This window comes from Apteryx mantelli, chromosome 3, assembly GCF_036417845.1.
Source record: "Apteryx mantelli isolate bAptMan1 chromosome 3, bAptMan1.hap1, whole genome shotgun sequence".
Lineage (NCBI taxonomy): Eukaryota > Metazoa > Chordata > Aves > Apterygiformes > Apterygidae > Apteryx > Apteryx mantelli.
The window spans coordinates 13,908,111-13,924,021 of NC_089980.1; the positions used below are offsets into that span (position 1 = coordinate 13,908,111).

The 15,911-nt window shown below is 35.8% G+C and overlaps 1 protein-coding gene across 9 annotated transcripts in view; it reads left to right on the forward strand.

Annotated features, from left to right (window-relative positions):
* USP34 (ubiquitin specific peptidase 34) overlaps positions 1–15,911 on the forward strand; it is a 149,745-nt gene that overhangs the window by 85,129 nt on the left and 48,705 nt on the right. For 8 of the 9 annotated variants that reach the window (XM_067292718.1, XM_067292723.1, XM_067292722.1 and 5 more), the window contains 13 exons: positions 813–1,022; positions 1,661–1,786; positions 2,571–2,693; positions 2,820–2,903; positions 3,233–3,319; positions 5,173–5,373; positions 6,792–6,874; positions 8,226–8,266; positions 8,911–9,035; positions 9,953–10,105; positions 11,167–11,271; positions 12,429–12,484; positions 12,589–12,709. In XM_067292718.1, coding sequence (XP_067148819.1) covers positions 813–1,022; positions 1,661–1,786; positions 2,571–2,693; positions 2,820–2,903; positions 3,233–3,319; positions 5,173–5,373; positions 6,792–6,874; positions 8,226–8,266; positions 8,911–9,035; positions 9,953–10,105; positions 11,167–11,271; positions 12,429–12,484; positions 12,589–12,709 — 1,515 coding nt within the window. The remainder of the gene's footprint in view (positions 1–812; positions 1,023–1,660; positions 1,787–2,570; positions 2,694–2,819; positions 2,904–3,232; positions 3,320–5,172; positions 5,374–6,791; positions 6,875–8,225; positions 8,267–8,910; positions 9,036–9,952; positions 10,106–11,166; positions 11,272–12,428; positions 12,485–12,588; positions 12,710–15,911) is intronic. The other variant, XM_067292719.1, reaches the window with a different exon arrangement.

Here is a 15,911-nt window from a genome sequence, read left to right on the forward strand (position 1 = left end):
TCACAGGTTTACTGAAGTTTACAGTATGGAAAAGCCTAGTTTGATTTTGTATAAGTGTGAATGATGTTATGACTCTCTTAGAGAGGTGGGACTATGACAGAACTTTCCAGGTGATCATCACATACCTGTCTCCATCTAAAGGAAAAGTAAATTCATACCAGACACCTTCAAAGATCTATTAACACACTTTTAGAAAGATTATTGCAGGCTGGTATGCTTACGTCTGCCATTTCTGGCTGGTTTGTAGCAGTTAAGAGTCTGTCTCAACTGTTGCTGTTACAGATCAGAAGTTTTCTGGACTAAGTGTTTAATGGTTTATTAGCCCATTTTGCTACATGAATTGCGTTAATTCAAAAGAAAAAAAACAAAATTTAAAGGAATTTTTTCTAGTTAACATAAATCATTCTATAGAATTGAGCTATGGAGCAATCAGGTGAATTCTTACACTTGCAGAACTGTAGGGAGCCATTCGGTTTGAACGGCTGGATGTCATGGATGTGATAACTAGTCAGCAGGAGCAGTTCTTCTGAGAATGGGTTTCCACAAAGTGGTTAAGCCAATACAACAAATCCCCACTTTCTCCAACCACACTGATATTTGTGCAACCACACCATAACTGCCTTAGGTGAAAGCAGAACCAACCTTGAATTATGACAGTCGCTTGAAATGCTGCTCAGTAAAGATTTGACAGCAAAGATATTTATGTAACTTTAAGTTCTTAATTCTGATCCTGTTGAAAACATGTCCGTGACTTCAGAATATGCTTTATTAAAGTTGTCTCTCTCCTTCCTGTTGTTTCTCTCTCTTTCTAGATGGTGTTTGTGTCACTGGGTGCACCAAGGAGAGAACGCAAAGGTGAAGGCGTTCAGCTTCCAGCATCTTGCCTACCTCCTCCTCAAAAGGACAACATTCCAATGCTTTTACTTTTGCAAGAACCTCATCTTACAACCCTTTTTGATTTGTTAGAGATGCTTGCCTCTTTTAAGCCACCTTCTGGAGAGGTGGTTATGGAAGACAGTGAGGTAATTTAAAGTAATTCTATTAGAATAATTACATAGCAGTCTAATTTAATTAGGTCTGTTTTTCCTATCTGGCCTGTTTCTTGTGTTCCATCCAAATGTCAGATATATCTGCGTATTTAATTTCATATATGGTATCATTATCATGATTTGCAGCTTTTCATAATTACATTGTTCTGATATCACTTATAATGTCCTGAATATTATAGATGCTCTAAAAAAGTAATTCCCTGCAAAGAATATCAGTTATTTAAATAGGTATGCTGATTAATGATGGGAATTGGTTTAAAGAAGTGTTTGCAAAGGTATTATTGTAAAAACTTATGATTTATCGCTTATATGCCAACACTAGCTTGTGTGAAGTTAAATAACCACTAGTATGTTTGAACTGGTAGATTCTTTTTAAGTTTTGTTTACACTCAAATATTTCCATATATGTGATATGCTATGAAGATGATGTAACAGTTTCCTGCAGCTTCAACAAGACTTCAACCATCACATTCTATTTTTGTTTTTACATTGAAGAGGAAACAAATAGCTTGTCAATTAAGAATAAATATATTTTTGGCCTCTGAAATCTTAATGAGGTTATTTTCACAAAATCAAATTTTAATAAGAATATTTGTTTTATGGTTTGTCAGAGTGCAAGATGTGAAGAGCTCCACCTCCATGCAGAAAACTTATCCAGACGTGTCTGGGAACTGTTAATGCTTCTCCCAACGTGCCCTAATATGTTACAGGCATTCCAAAGTATTTCGGATGAGCAGGTAAACAAAGAATGTTTATTTTAACTGTTTATCTTTATTATGCATGGGTGTTTTAGTGCTGAATTTTCCCTAAAGAGGAATGTTAAAGAGGAAGTATGTTAAACACACTGAGAAACAAGAGGGGATGGGACTGGGGGTTTTTTGTTCTAAGATGTCAGTTTAGTTTCCAATGTTTGTTTTTATGATTTCTTTTAAAAAAAAAGAATTTAATGAATGAAACAATTAGCAAATGCTACTTATCAGTCTTTTTGTTTCAATTGCAACAGCAGTTTCTTCACCTGTAGCCTAGTGTGTTTAAAATATTTCAGACTTACAGTTTTGCTTTAATATTATAGCTGTTGTGGTAGCAATACTTTCTTATGTTTTTTTCTGCAAGCTCAAAACATGGCATTTACCTAGTGGTTTCCTTGCCCAATCGATAAAAAGTATGCATGTTTTAAGTTCTTGAAGTTACATATTACGGTTCTTTATAGACACACACATCAAAATTCAGGTGGAAATTATAATTCACAGTATATTTGTCTTCCTCTACTTCAAAATTGCATACACCTTAAATTTTAATAATGTTGGAGGTTTATTGAAATTTCACTGCAGTTTTCACATTATTCAGATCGTTATTCATGAATAGAAATATGCTTGAAATTGTTTGATTTCAAATAGTAGATGAAACTAAAAAACAAATAATTTGTCCATGTCCCTTTAAAAACCTTCCAATTGCTTTTCTTAGATAGGTCAACGTTAGCTGTAATTATTTAATTGTTCTTTGTCTTCTTTATTTTTTAAGGGTAATGATGGCTTTAGTTGGAAGGATCTTCTGCGAATAAAAAGTGCACATAAACTTTTATACGCACTTGAAATTATTGAAGCTCTGGGAAAGCCCAATAGAAGAATAAGGCGTGAATCTACGGTAATAGGGTTTATTGCACAGACTGTATCTTTTTCTCTCTGAATCAAAGTATATATTGATGAATTGTTTTATCGTATTTTAATTCTTGAGCTGTTTTTATAGTTATTTCTTCTTGTCTGTCTTTAGGGAAGTTACAGTGATCTTTACCCAGATTCAGATGATTCAAGTGAAGATCAAATAGAAAACAGTAAAAACACGTGGAGCTGCAAGGTTTGATATTTCTGTAGTATTCTGCAATATGTAATGTAGTTTTTTAATAATAGTATAAAATGAAAATCAATTTAAAAATCATATATCTAAGAGTTTTTGATCTCAAATATAAGCGTAACATTGTGAAGTTTTGCATAGGTTTTCTGTGTTATTGGGCCTGTAAATTTGTCGTACTTAATTGCAAGTATTTCTTTTTTCCTTCTTAAAAAAGCCAGCTGCATAGTTTATCAGATTTTTGTTTTATAAAGCTTAGATTGGTATCTAACTAAGATTAGTGATATTTATATATCTGCTTTTTTTCTCACATTGGTTCCAAAATATATTTACAGTTTGTTGCTGCTGGAGGGCTCCAACAGTTGCTAGAAATTTTTAATTCTGGAATCTTAGAACCTAAAGAACAGGAATCGTGGACTGTGGTAAGTGATTATTCACCCTTTTTTTTCCAGAATAACATAGCTGTCATTTATAGAGACTTCCATTACTATCAGCCTTTGTTTTATTTACTTTTCTGTAGTAAGTGGAAAGTATTGATGTCCATAAAATAAACTTCAGAAGGCTCAGCTGATCAACTGTGAAGTGCTATTTTTTAGTTAAATGCTCTTGTCATTCATCCATACAGAAGTGCTACAGAATGTGATGTCAGTAACCACAGAATCTACACAAGACAAAGGAAAATGGAAATTTGAATTTCCTGGAAGAATTTATTCTTTTAAAATTTCTTTTTATTTCAGACTTTTCATATTTTAAAGCCAGTCTTTGTATTTTTTCTTGGTATTTTTGTTGTGCTTTTTTCTCTAGTCTTAAAAATTCTTTGTTTGCAGAATCAAAGTACAACTTAGGCACTTCTAGAGAAGAAGCCTGGGTTCCATCTTTAGGAATATTTTCAACAGCATTGATCAAAAATCAAAATTTGCCAAATAAAAAGGGCATACTTTGTTTTTGCTGGTTTTTTTGTTTTAGGGAAGATTGCTAATTTGGAAGCTTTTATTATAGTCTGTTTTAAAAGCAATAATCTGTTAATTATCCTCCTCTTTGAAGAGGCCAAGGAACGTCATTCCTTGGAATGTTTCCAGTTGTTGGCATTGACACAAGCTGCTAGCATTGTGGCCTTGGGGTTAATAAAGACATTTCCCAATAACGATCATTAGTATTAATTGTTCTTATATCATTTATTTTTTTCATCATTACGCTCTTACTAGTCTGAGGTAAATTCATATTTTTTATTAGATAAAATTTTCCTCTCTTATATTTTCAATTCTTAGGCATTTGATAAATAAGAATTGAAATATCCCAAGCTCTGAGTCATGTATATATGAAAATAAGAAAGAAACATGCACATATATGTATAAAATTGGTGACAAAGCATCTCACATGCTGAAAAGAAAACAGTAGTACTTTTTTATTAAAAGGTTGATAGTAGTTTTTAACAGATTTAAGTATTTGTTCTAAAACTATTTAAATATTAGAAACAAATTGGCATTCTTCTTATTCAGTCTCTAAGCCAAAGATAGTCCGATTGCTTTTGCTGACCTGTCCGGAAAGCCTGCACAGCACTGTGCAAATAACGCAAAGGCTGGTGCTGCAACTAGATGCGTTAGTGCGGTGTCCTGAGGTCGTGCCGAATCTTGCGGGCTTCTGTGCACGGGTGGGAGGCAGCTGATCTCCTGCACGCGTTGCTGTGGCGCGGCGGTGCGCTGCTGTTGATTTGACTCTCACAGTGCCTCTTCTGCGGGTGGAGCTGACCGCGTGCTGCGGTTGGGCATAGCCGCCTGGCTGAGGGCCGTGAAGACTCATCTCCAAAGTCACTAAATGAAGTAGTGGTTTTCATCTCTGACGAGAGGTGTTACAATACCAAGTGGTATTTTTAAAGTAGTACCTACTTGACTCTACGTGGTTAAATGTATTCTCATTCAAAGCACTTCTGTATACCATGTGCCTGTGATATGTTTGAATACAATGCAGGGAAAGCTATCGACTGTAGGACTTAATCTCTTATACTATTTCCTCTGTGTTATTTCATGCACTGTATAATAAATCATGTCCTGAATGCACCTGTTAATAGGTCTAGATCATGAAAATATCCTCAAGTAACTTTTGTTTAATACCCTTCCTCTTTAGTGTCTGTTTTTGTTAGGGCTTGCCACTTAAGAGTTCTAGGTGTTTATAGTTCACTTAAGCTTTTTATTTCAAATTCCAGAATAGACAAAGAATTATTTTGTAAAATAAATCTCTGAAAAAAGGAAAATTGCATTTTTCTTCTTATTCACAGTGGCAGCTAGATTGTCTTGCTTGCTTGCTGAAGCTGATATGCCAGTTTGCAGTTGATCCTTCGGATCTGGATTTAGCCTACCATGATGTCTTTGCCTGGTCTGGTGTAGCAGAGAGTCACAGAAAAAGAACGTGGCCCGGCAAATCAAGGAAGACTGCAAGTGACCATGCAAAGGGCCTTCATATACCTCGTTTAACAGAGGTAAGAGATAAACAGTATGTCTATTTTGTGAACTTTAGAAAGGTCACAAAAAAATAAAGGCTCATTTGTTGTGTGAAGCCTTTGGTTTGGTAATAAAATAAAAAACATAGTGAAAAAATTATTAATATTGATATAAATCCTAGAAGTTATTCTCTAAAGAGTTATCCAATTTTAATTGCTTAAAACCTACCAGATGTAGAAGCTGGAACAAAAAGGATTTTTTGATGAGTTGTCCAAGGAAACAGTGTAAATGGGAATTTGAGCATGTGAAACAGGAATTTCAGAATTACAGGGCTTTATCCCTATTTCTTGCATTTCGTTTTCCAAATTAATTACTCCTGTTTTTATGGTAGGCTGTCATTATGTGCTGTCACCATCCTCACCAAATCCTTCTTAGATTCCCCCTAAGAATATCTGAGTGTATGGTACATTCACCCAAACCTGTAAACTTTTCTCCCAGATTTTTGCGTCCTCATTTCTCGAGGTAGAGCAAGCTTGATATTTAATCCATAGTCTTTTGGCTTTGGATGGCTAGAGATATGTTCCCTGAAAATAGGTTGGTTTTGGGCACGGGAGCAGTTGCGATCGCCAGAAAGGGTAGATCTGAACTCTGCGCTAAAGCCAAACTTCCCATTTGTTGTTCTTAAAAACTTATTTGTGTGGCCAGACCCTAACTCTTCTCTAAGTATTATATATTGGACAAAATAGATTCCTAAATTTCAAAAGCTGCTGTGAATTAGGCAAATGATCAAATACTAACTCTTCTGTTATTATATTAATTTTTTTATAAGGGAGGGACAGTAATTAATGCTGTTACTGGTAGTAATAACTGGCTTTAGATTTTTAATCGTCATTGACGTGTATTTTTGATTGCATTGGATTTGCTAGATAAATATTCTAAAAGATTTTCTTCAGACTTAGATTTTGTAAATTCTGTGTAGCCCAACAGAGGTTCTGTAAAGATTAATAATTTAAATGAATGGATAGTCAGTAATACATGTTGATCACAAAGAAACCAGATAAATTTGCATACACAACCTCATGCTCAGCCTTCTCCCCTCACGCCTGAGGTATTTAAAAGAAAGTTAACAGTTTATGCTTTAAAAAACAATTTTCTTTCAGTGAAAGGATTGAATAGATCATTACTTTCTCTTTTCAGTTAAACTGTTTCTCAAAGAGTAGCAGAATAAAATTTTAGCAGCTAAACTTACTCAATAAACCACAGGATTTTAGACATGCTTTTATAAAAATCAGAATATAACTTTTAACTATGGAGTTGGTATCATTTCTCTTTTGCTCCTCCTCCCTCTACACAGGTGGGTTTGTTTTAGATTCATACAGTATGAATAATTTAAAAACAGATCAAAAAGCTTGTTGTTATATTAACTGTTTTTTTCTTTTGACTTCAATTTTTAAAGGTGTTTCTTGTACTTGTCCAGGGAACCAGTTTGATTCAGCGACTTATGTCAGTTGCTTATACATATGACAACTTGGCACCTAGGTACAATATCTTTTTATTCTTGTAATAAAGCCATTAAAGTGTGCACATTTTCCTTGACTGTTTTAAATTAAGTGAATAGCTCTTTCTGTTTTAATTGCCATTAACACCCATATCAGAAATTTAAGTCTATGGACGTAAGACTTGCTCTTCTTAGCCCCCTTTTTTTGTAGTAACTTACCCTTATAAGTATTGGAGGGAACTCCCAGAGGTTATCAGTGATAGAAAATCACCGAACTAAACAAATTGCCAGAATTGAATAAAAAGAGAATGTGTAAAATAGGTAATCATCTTGTTGTTTAACTAGTTGGTCTTCAGGATATATGACATGGAGCACAAAATATGCAAGATATGCTCTCGTATAAATTCTCATGACAAAGCTATTTCTTTGTTATCTCTGTAGCAATTAACGTTCTCAATTTCAAGGCAATATAAAGGAGAAATCGTGAAAATAAATTTGCTTATAAGCAAAAGCTTATTGATGTGCCTGTTTGCATTTATTATTCACAACCAAAATAACATTAGCTTGTTGCTTCTGAAATTCCACATATTGTTTTAGTGGGCGTGCATGTATTGAAGGCAAAATTTTACCTTCAGAAACTAGGTGTTAGTGATTTTTTTGTCCTTTTTGCCATTTGTCCATCCTGAGAAAAGCAATTCTGCATAGGACTGGATAGTGACAGAATTGGACTGGTGCTGGGGAAGTCATGGTTTTTTGTTACATTTGATGTAGAATTACTTGATTGCAAGTAATAGATAGTGTGTTTTACCATATTTTTAAAAGATTGTTAAAGATGCTCAGAGCATTTCCAGCCAGGTCTACACACATGCCTAGCTTTAACCTCTAGCATAATTACAGTAACAATTTTAAGTATATACAATATGTTTTCAAGTTCATAGAGCCTTTACTGCAGTTTATAAAAAAAAAAAAGTAAGTAAATAAATAAATGACGTGTTTAAAATTTAAAAGGCTTGTTCAAAGTGTAGTTCACTATGAAGAATGCCATCTTTCTCCTTTATGGATCTGTCGTGGTTCCATTTTACATCTTCTCTTTCTTGGCTAAAATAAAGATGTTGGGGGTTATGGTCTTTTTTTTTTCTTTCTTAACTTGTTAGCTTGCAGTCAGTAAAAATGTAAGAGAGTGATTTGAAGATGTAATAGTTATTTACTGTTGCTGATTTTGAATACTGCAAGAAATGAACCCTTTTAAGATTAAAATTTTAGTTTTCTTAGTTGGTACTTAAGAGTAACTGTGCTGTTATTTGCAGTCACTTGTATGTACTTGTATTTCTAAATGGTAATCTGTTATGTTCTGTGATAAAGTTCAAATGGTTTTATCTTCTTCCTGCTCAGGGTGTTGAAAGCTCAGTCTGATCACAGATCAAGACATGAAGGTCAGTGCTGCAAATGGTTATATTTTATGAACTAATAATAATGAAAACCTATTAAAGATAGCAAAGTCTATGTTTCTTTTATTCCACCATTAAAGTTCTGTAAAAATGCATTCTTAGGTGGCATGAGGATTGTTGTAGTCTAGATGGGAATACACGGAGAAGCTCCAGGGGACTTGCCCTGCTTTCCTTCTTTAGAAATTGTTTTAGATGTACTGAAATTTTGTACTGTAGCTGTGTCTTCTTCTCCGGAAGGGCTGTTTTGGGTAGGAAAAACAGCTGTATTCTTGTCTTCTGAAGAGCAGCAGTCCACAGAAAAGTCTGTGTTAAGAGCTGATGCAGCCCATTAGCAAAGTTCCAGCTTGCTTTTTAAGAAGTAGAGGTGAAGGGGAGAAATTGTGCCCCACATTGGTAATACTTTGGGTAACATAATTGGGATCAGTAATGCGATGGTCAGTATGTGGTAACCAAACTGGTAAAATGCTCAGCTTTGGTAGTATCGTAAGTGCCAATAAAGATTTAGTCTTATATGTTAGTGTGATTGAAATGAATGCTGTATGTGCCAGAACTATGGAACTCTTCAACCTAAAAAGCCTATTTTATTTCAGAGTTATAGCGTGATGTACTCTCGTCTCATTTTTTCTTAGTTACTCATTATTCGATGTGGCTCTTGGTGAGCTGGGCTCACTGCTGTTCCTTGGTGAAATCCAGTCTGGCGGACAGCGATCATTTGCAAGACTGGCTAAAGAAACTTACCCTTCTTATTCCCGAGGTATGTTAAAGGAGAGGTTATCGCATTACTGATTAGTGCATAGTATGGAACAAGATTAACTCTGGTTTCAAGAGGGTGCTCTTCCATTAAATTCAAAACATGTTTCCTGATGAAAGCAGGCAGGATCTGACTCAGTACTTAGAGTCCTGTTTAAGAAGCAATCATTCTGTAGTTAAAATATAGCGTAAGATGGCATATCTGTGGTTGATTGCAAACCAGTTACTGTTACAAACTCCAGTCTTCATTCTTGGCTTCCATTTAAAGGTAATTTTTTAATTGAAATTTCTAGCTGATGACCTCTAACGTGGATTAGTCTAACTCTACTTTCCCTATTGTAATATTTTTCCAGCTATACCTTTCATCATAAAATGAGGTGAAAGTTGGTATTAAAATTTGTCATTAATGAATAATATCTTTGCTTAGTTTTAAGTGGTTTGTTCTGATGTAAGAAATAAAACCTTGAAAATAGCATAATTATGCATAATAGGAAATTTTCCTATTTACTAGTGATTGCTTAAAGATGCAATATGGACATGATGGGGTGATTGTTATTATTGTGTTTTATTACCTAATCACAGAAAAAGCCTACACGTTCCCCCCCGTAATGTAATATTTTCTCTTTCAGTAGCTGGCTGTAATCTTCAATGTAGAAAATACATAATAGAAGAGGCAAGAGGCACAGACAAATCAGTTATTTTGTTAAATGTGTGTCTTTTGCATTTTTCTATAACTAATTTAAGTGTGTATTATTTGTAACTATATTTCTAGAAAGGCACACTCTGCCTTAATAACTTAATAGGTATTATGAGAGGAATTGAATTAGATATATATATATGAAAGACAAATCAAAAAAAGAAAAAAATGTCTTCTAAGTAATATGTGTCATCTTTTCGTTTATTTATTTGTTTTTCATGAAGACTGCCGTTCGCCATGAGTCTTGTAATGGTTTATACAAATTGTCTCTCTCTGGTCTGGATGGGGGAGACTCAATTAATCGATCCTTTCTGCTGCTAGCTGCATCCACATTATTAAAATTTCTTCCTGATGCTCAGGCTCTAAAACCTATCCGGGTAAGAATTTAACAGATTACAAGATTTTGTCAAAGATGTGTTTAAGCTTACTCTTGTCAGTAGAAAAAGATAAAAAAGAAAAAGAAAGCAAATACTGTCTAACTGTTTCTGAAACACTCAGATATTAAGACCTTTGATTTATATTTTTCCAAAAACTTCCCAGAAGTAGTTAAAGCTGTGGCACTGCACTAATTTCGGGTTGTCCATACTTGAAAGAATATAGAATAATGTTTCGGGAGAGCTCTCCTTCAGGAATTTTAGTGTCCATGCAACACACCATTAGGGAATAATAGTTGTATTTTCAATTTATGCCCGGACTACCCTTTTAAAAGTAGATAAGTCTGTAAATAAATAAGCGCATAGTTGTATGTGTGCATCGGTGCTCTCTGTTGAGGCTGAAAGTTATTGTTCCCAGCTGATTGCTGCTGTTTTTCTGTTCAAGGATTATTGTCCTCACAGCTTTACTAAGTAGAGGAGAGTCTATGAATGCTGCCAAGCCTACTTCAGGGGGAGTTCTCAGTGTTAATGTATGCAGATTAATAGAGGTGGTTTGAACTAACCTGGATGATTTTGCCTGAAGTCAGTTAGGGACTAGAGCAGTCTGCTTTAGTTCTAAACCATGTCGACATAAACAGCATTTAATTTAAAACAATTTGCAGAAGATTTGCCCAATTTGAGTAGCTTTCAAAAATGTTTACAGTTAGAGTCGTACTAACTAACATCAAGTTCCTGTTCACTTGAAGTTTCTCATGTTTCCCTTTAATACTAAAAATTTTGCCATTTGCAGTGTGGAGGACAGAGCCAATACTATTCCAGATTTTTTTTTATGTTACGGTAGATCAGTTTGAGAATCTTTCAGCAAAATTAGTAACAATTTCAGAAGAAAAACAGTAGATAACATGCGCTGTTACCATTGTAGAATACATTGTTCTTGTACTTGGCTTATCTTAAGTAGGATTCTGTAGAAAATAATATTTTCATAAAGTGGATTTACTACTTTCTTTTAATACATAATTATTTTCCCTGGTGTACTTTGGAACAAAAGCAATTTCTTTCCACAGATAGAGGATTATGAGGAAGAACCAGTGTTACGACCAGGTTGTAAAGAATATTTTTGGCTGCTGTGCAAACTGATCGATAACATACATGTGAAAGATGCAAGTCAGGTAGGTTTTGCTTTGCATTCCTTTAAATGTGTGCCTTTTCTTATTTTTATTATTCAGACCACTTTTACTTCAATACAAAGCATTTTCACTTAAGATGCAATGAACTGGTATGAATTGCTCTTGGATTTCTCCCTTCTCCCAGCTATCCCTACTCTCTGGTGTGTATTTAGTAGCTCTTGGCCAAGGGAAGATTTTGTTACAGAGACTGTAGAGTAAAGAAGATGGGGATGGGTATAACACACAAGCCGGGTGGACTACATGAAAGTAAGAGATACTGTGAATACCCTAATTATTTAGGGGAGATTCACTTTTGATAGGAGAAATAATTTCAATGTGATCTAAGGAGGAAGTAAGCAAGTATTCGAGCAAAGCTGATAAGAGAAGTCAGTCAGCACAAGTCAGAAAAATTATTCACAATCTTTGGAACAGCTCTAAATGGTTAAAGTTGCCTTTTGGGGCATCTTCTGCAACTGCTTCTGCTGGAGGCTCTATGTAAATCTCCTTAGTTTATTCTCTGTGCTGTGACAGGAGTGTGGGAAGGGAAAGAAGATAAAGCTTTAATCCTAGTTTCTCCACAGTGGAGAAAATCTAATCCTCTCCTAACTCTGGATGTTCCCAATAGAGGCAAAAAAATTGGCTGCTCCTCCTCCTTTCTGCCATTCGGTTTTCTTCTAAGTCCATTTTATTGATTGAATCTCGTAGCCAGGTTACAGTTCCGCTTGCCTCTCCTGCATGTTGCCCAAGCAGAGAATGCTAGCGGGGCTTTTCAGCCCTCTGATGACAAACTACATGTTGTACTTGGAAGAACTATCATTTAACCATTTCCCTTTAAAATAATATCGCTCCATTTTCTTTCGGTCTAGTAGAGATAGTATTTTTGTGGGATCTGGAAATGAAAGAAAAAGTGTTACTTCATTTGAACTGTGCAGCATAGATATAAAAAAGCAAACAGTTTTACCACATTTGTGAAAATGTATTAAAATATTATTGCAAGAGCATGTTTGAAAAATGAGTTTTAGTTGTCCCTTTTTCTGTGTGCAGTAGGAAATTTTCATCCAAAAAATATAACCATAGTTTCAAACTGGGCTTATTAATTGTAAATCATGAAATAAAAAATTATTTTTCATGTATATTCCATTTTCTTCATTTTTAATCAGACCACACTGCTTGATTTAGATGCACTCGCAAGACATCTTGCTGACTGCATTCGGAGGTAAGATTTGGTAAAGGTAGTTTTACTTGTGAGTTGCATTTTATTTATTGCTGCAGGGATAAACACAGTTTTAACATTTCTTTTATATATATATATATATCTAGCAGAGAAATCCTTGACCATCAAGATGGTAATATAGAAGATGATGGACTTACAGGACTACTTCGTCTTGCAACAAGTGTTATTAAACACAAACCACCCTTTAAATTTTCTCGGGAAGGGCAGGTAAGAAAAGGACCCTGAAGAGGTCAAGGCAGTGCCATCTCTGCTGCTGTGCTTTATTCCTTTCACCTTTTTTCCTCTATTTTGACTGCAAGGTTCAATGTATGAGAATGTCATATATCTAGCCTTAGGATAACTGATAGAAACAACATCTCATTCCTTTATTAAAAAACAGCACATACAGCCCTTGCCCTTTCTAAGTATATTTAACTTCAGGATGCAGTTCTTACATCCTAGAAATCTGATTTATTTTCATTCATGATCTCTAAATGTTTTCCGAGTTGATCAGCATTAGCTAGTTTACTAGAAGTCATTAACAACTGCTGCTTTTTGACCATATCCTGAAACACTTGTGATCTGAAAGCAGCTTTTAAGCTCTACACATGTGCAGCAGGAGACATCCATTACAAGAATATTACTACAATCCATCTGTCCTTCTTGTGGTTAGATGGGAGAGTAGGTAGGCAAGCGAAGCTCCCAAAAAGTTTCTGCTCCGTATTGTCAGGCCATGTTGTAGTAATGGTTGAGGGAGAATTGGGCTTGTATTTCTGGTCTTCCCTTGGCCCTCGAGGTATTTGTCATGGTCATGCTGCATGGCGACTTGGTGGACTGTGACTGAAATGTCTCCTTCTTGAATGCTCCTGCTGCCACAGCCTGGTATGCTCTGTTTCTTAGTGCTTTCTTGAGATTTGTTGTCTGTCTAAGGAAGTGATTTTTCCCTTGGATAAATTGATACTTGCACAAAAGGCCTGGTCTAAGAGCTGACTTAAACTGGCATTTCTTTCTGTAGACTATACTGAGCTTGTGCTTGGACCTTTAGTGAAGTTTCACCAGGAAAATAGACCCATATATGCAGTTATGTTGCATGTGTCCTGTCTGTTTACTCTGTCCGTTATCATAAAATGGTTCTGAAGGCAATTTTACTCTAGAAAAGTTTTAGTAGTGTCTGCCTCATTTGTGCACTACCTAACATTAAGTAACACTGTTGGCAGTATTTTGAAAGACTACTGCTATGTAATTCTCTCAGAATAAGTGTATTTTAAGTATGGAGATGTTGGAGATTAAATAAGAGCAAGAATTCAAGCTACAGAGTGCATTGTGGAAGATGATGTAGAAATTAGAATAGAAGAGGAAGGTCAGGTTTAAGTAGCTTGGACATGTGAAGAGTATGAAAAGAATAAAATGGAAGCTAAAATAGAGAGGAGTGATACTGTGCAGAATGTCAAAATATGTTACATGTATGTAATATATCACAAGGAAGCCATTAATATCATTGGAAGAATGGATGAAGGTGAACAGAGCAGTAGCAGCAACAGACTTCCCAAAAAGAATGTGGCTTCACTGAGAGACAGGGACTTAAGAGATTATCTGAGACTAAGTCTTGATCTAGTATTAATTTTTTCATTATATGTACAATTAAAAAAAGATATTTGGACTGCTCATTATAAAGTGCATTGTCTGTTAGTGCACTGGACTAACATACCACTAGTGAGGAGTTCAGCGTCACAGGATTGTGAAGGCACACGCCTCCATCCGAGCAAAGGTTGGTGACAAAATATCTTGGAAAATACATTATACTGGCAAAGTACTGCAGGTAGTTTAGACTTGCCCAGAGAACTCCAATGCTTGGCATGTGCCCTTTCTTCACTACAGATTCCTGTTCTTACTAAGCAAAATGATGTTTTGGCAAATATTGTCAGACTTTAAAGGTCACGTTTTGTGACAGCAGTGAGTACTTGTTCCACCTTCTTTGTTGTCCTTTACAGATAATCGCTGCCTACCGTATTCTACTCTAGGTGGACAAAAATACGTTTTTAACATGTACTAGCCAACACACCTTCACTAGGAAGGTATATCTTAAGGTCACTTGCATGATAAAAAGGTGCATTTTTACAAGGTTGGGTTTTTGTATTTATCCTCTGAACAAAACCACCTTCTGAGTTTTTTTCTTCCCTGCTCCAGCATGTCTGAGTACGATCAGATGGTGCAAATACAAGGTTAAGAGTGTAAATTGGAAAAAGATAGAACCAGATATCTGAAGTTGCTTCTTTTCTGGTTTGTAAGACTGCACTTTGAGACGGCTGGTGTGTTGGGACACCTGTTTGAAAAAGGCTGGGAAATGAGGCCGCAGCTGAAAGTACAGACCATAACTCCACGTACCAGATGCAGCTGGTCTGCTGGTGAGCTGTAACCAGCTACACCTGGCAAATATGGTTAAGGAGGGAAAGGAACTGGGGTGCTGCCCCAGGAGCATGTGTGATACAGGTTTAGCTGACAGGAGTGCAGGTTGGGAATGGTCTGGGAGCTTGGCATTTAATATATACAGCTCGATAGGCCCATACGTTTTCCCCATCTGTGGTGTTCTGCACACCTTGGTTATCTCATGGGAGGGGAAGCTGGTGCTTGACAGCTGCTGCGTGCATTAGATATCTGCGTGTATCAACATAACTCTTTGGTCAGGGCAAACCCGTCCTCTTCGACAGATAGGCTCGGCGGGTGTCATTTTTCTTCAGAATTCTTTTGTGGTTAAAAAAAAAAAATGTCCGCAGTCCACCTGTTTATTGCAGTTCATAGGGTGAAAAAATCTAGTCCTCTTTTAAGGTCTTAAATACATGGGGGAGAGGATTTCTTAGCTTGTAAACTCTTTACTGCTTTGCTTAAGCTCCTGACAGTATGGCCCTTGACTGATAGGACAGTGTATTTATCCTTCTACCTCCTTCAGGCCTCTGCAGTCTCTCAGCTTATTTAAAAGTTGGAAAATTTTCCTGCTGGTGCAAAGAAAGAGAGGTTTACTCTCCAGAAACTAGGCATTCCAGTTCTTTTGAATTTCACATGTAATGAGAGAAAAATGCATCTCCAAAGCATGAAAAGAGTCTGCAAGAATTTTGGTGAACTGTATTGGCCAGGAGGAGACTTCTCCGTAGTATTCAGGCACAAACATCTGACCTTTGTTATAAGATTTCGTATTACTGCTGCACAAATTTCCCTACACAGTGGAATAAGGCTTTTTATGGTGATTTTCCCGTGTGTGGTGGCAGATGCCATCTTTGGAAATATTTAAAATTCAGTAAGATTTTAGAGCAGGAGTCTGGCCTTTTAACCTCAAAAGGCTGCTTAACTGAATATACATGAATAGGGAAATTCAGGAACAGGATTTCTTTTAATTACAGTCTAGAAATTGTAGAATTAAGTATAATAGTTACGT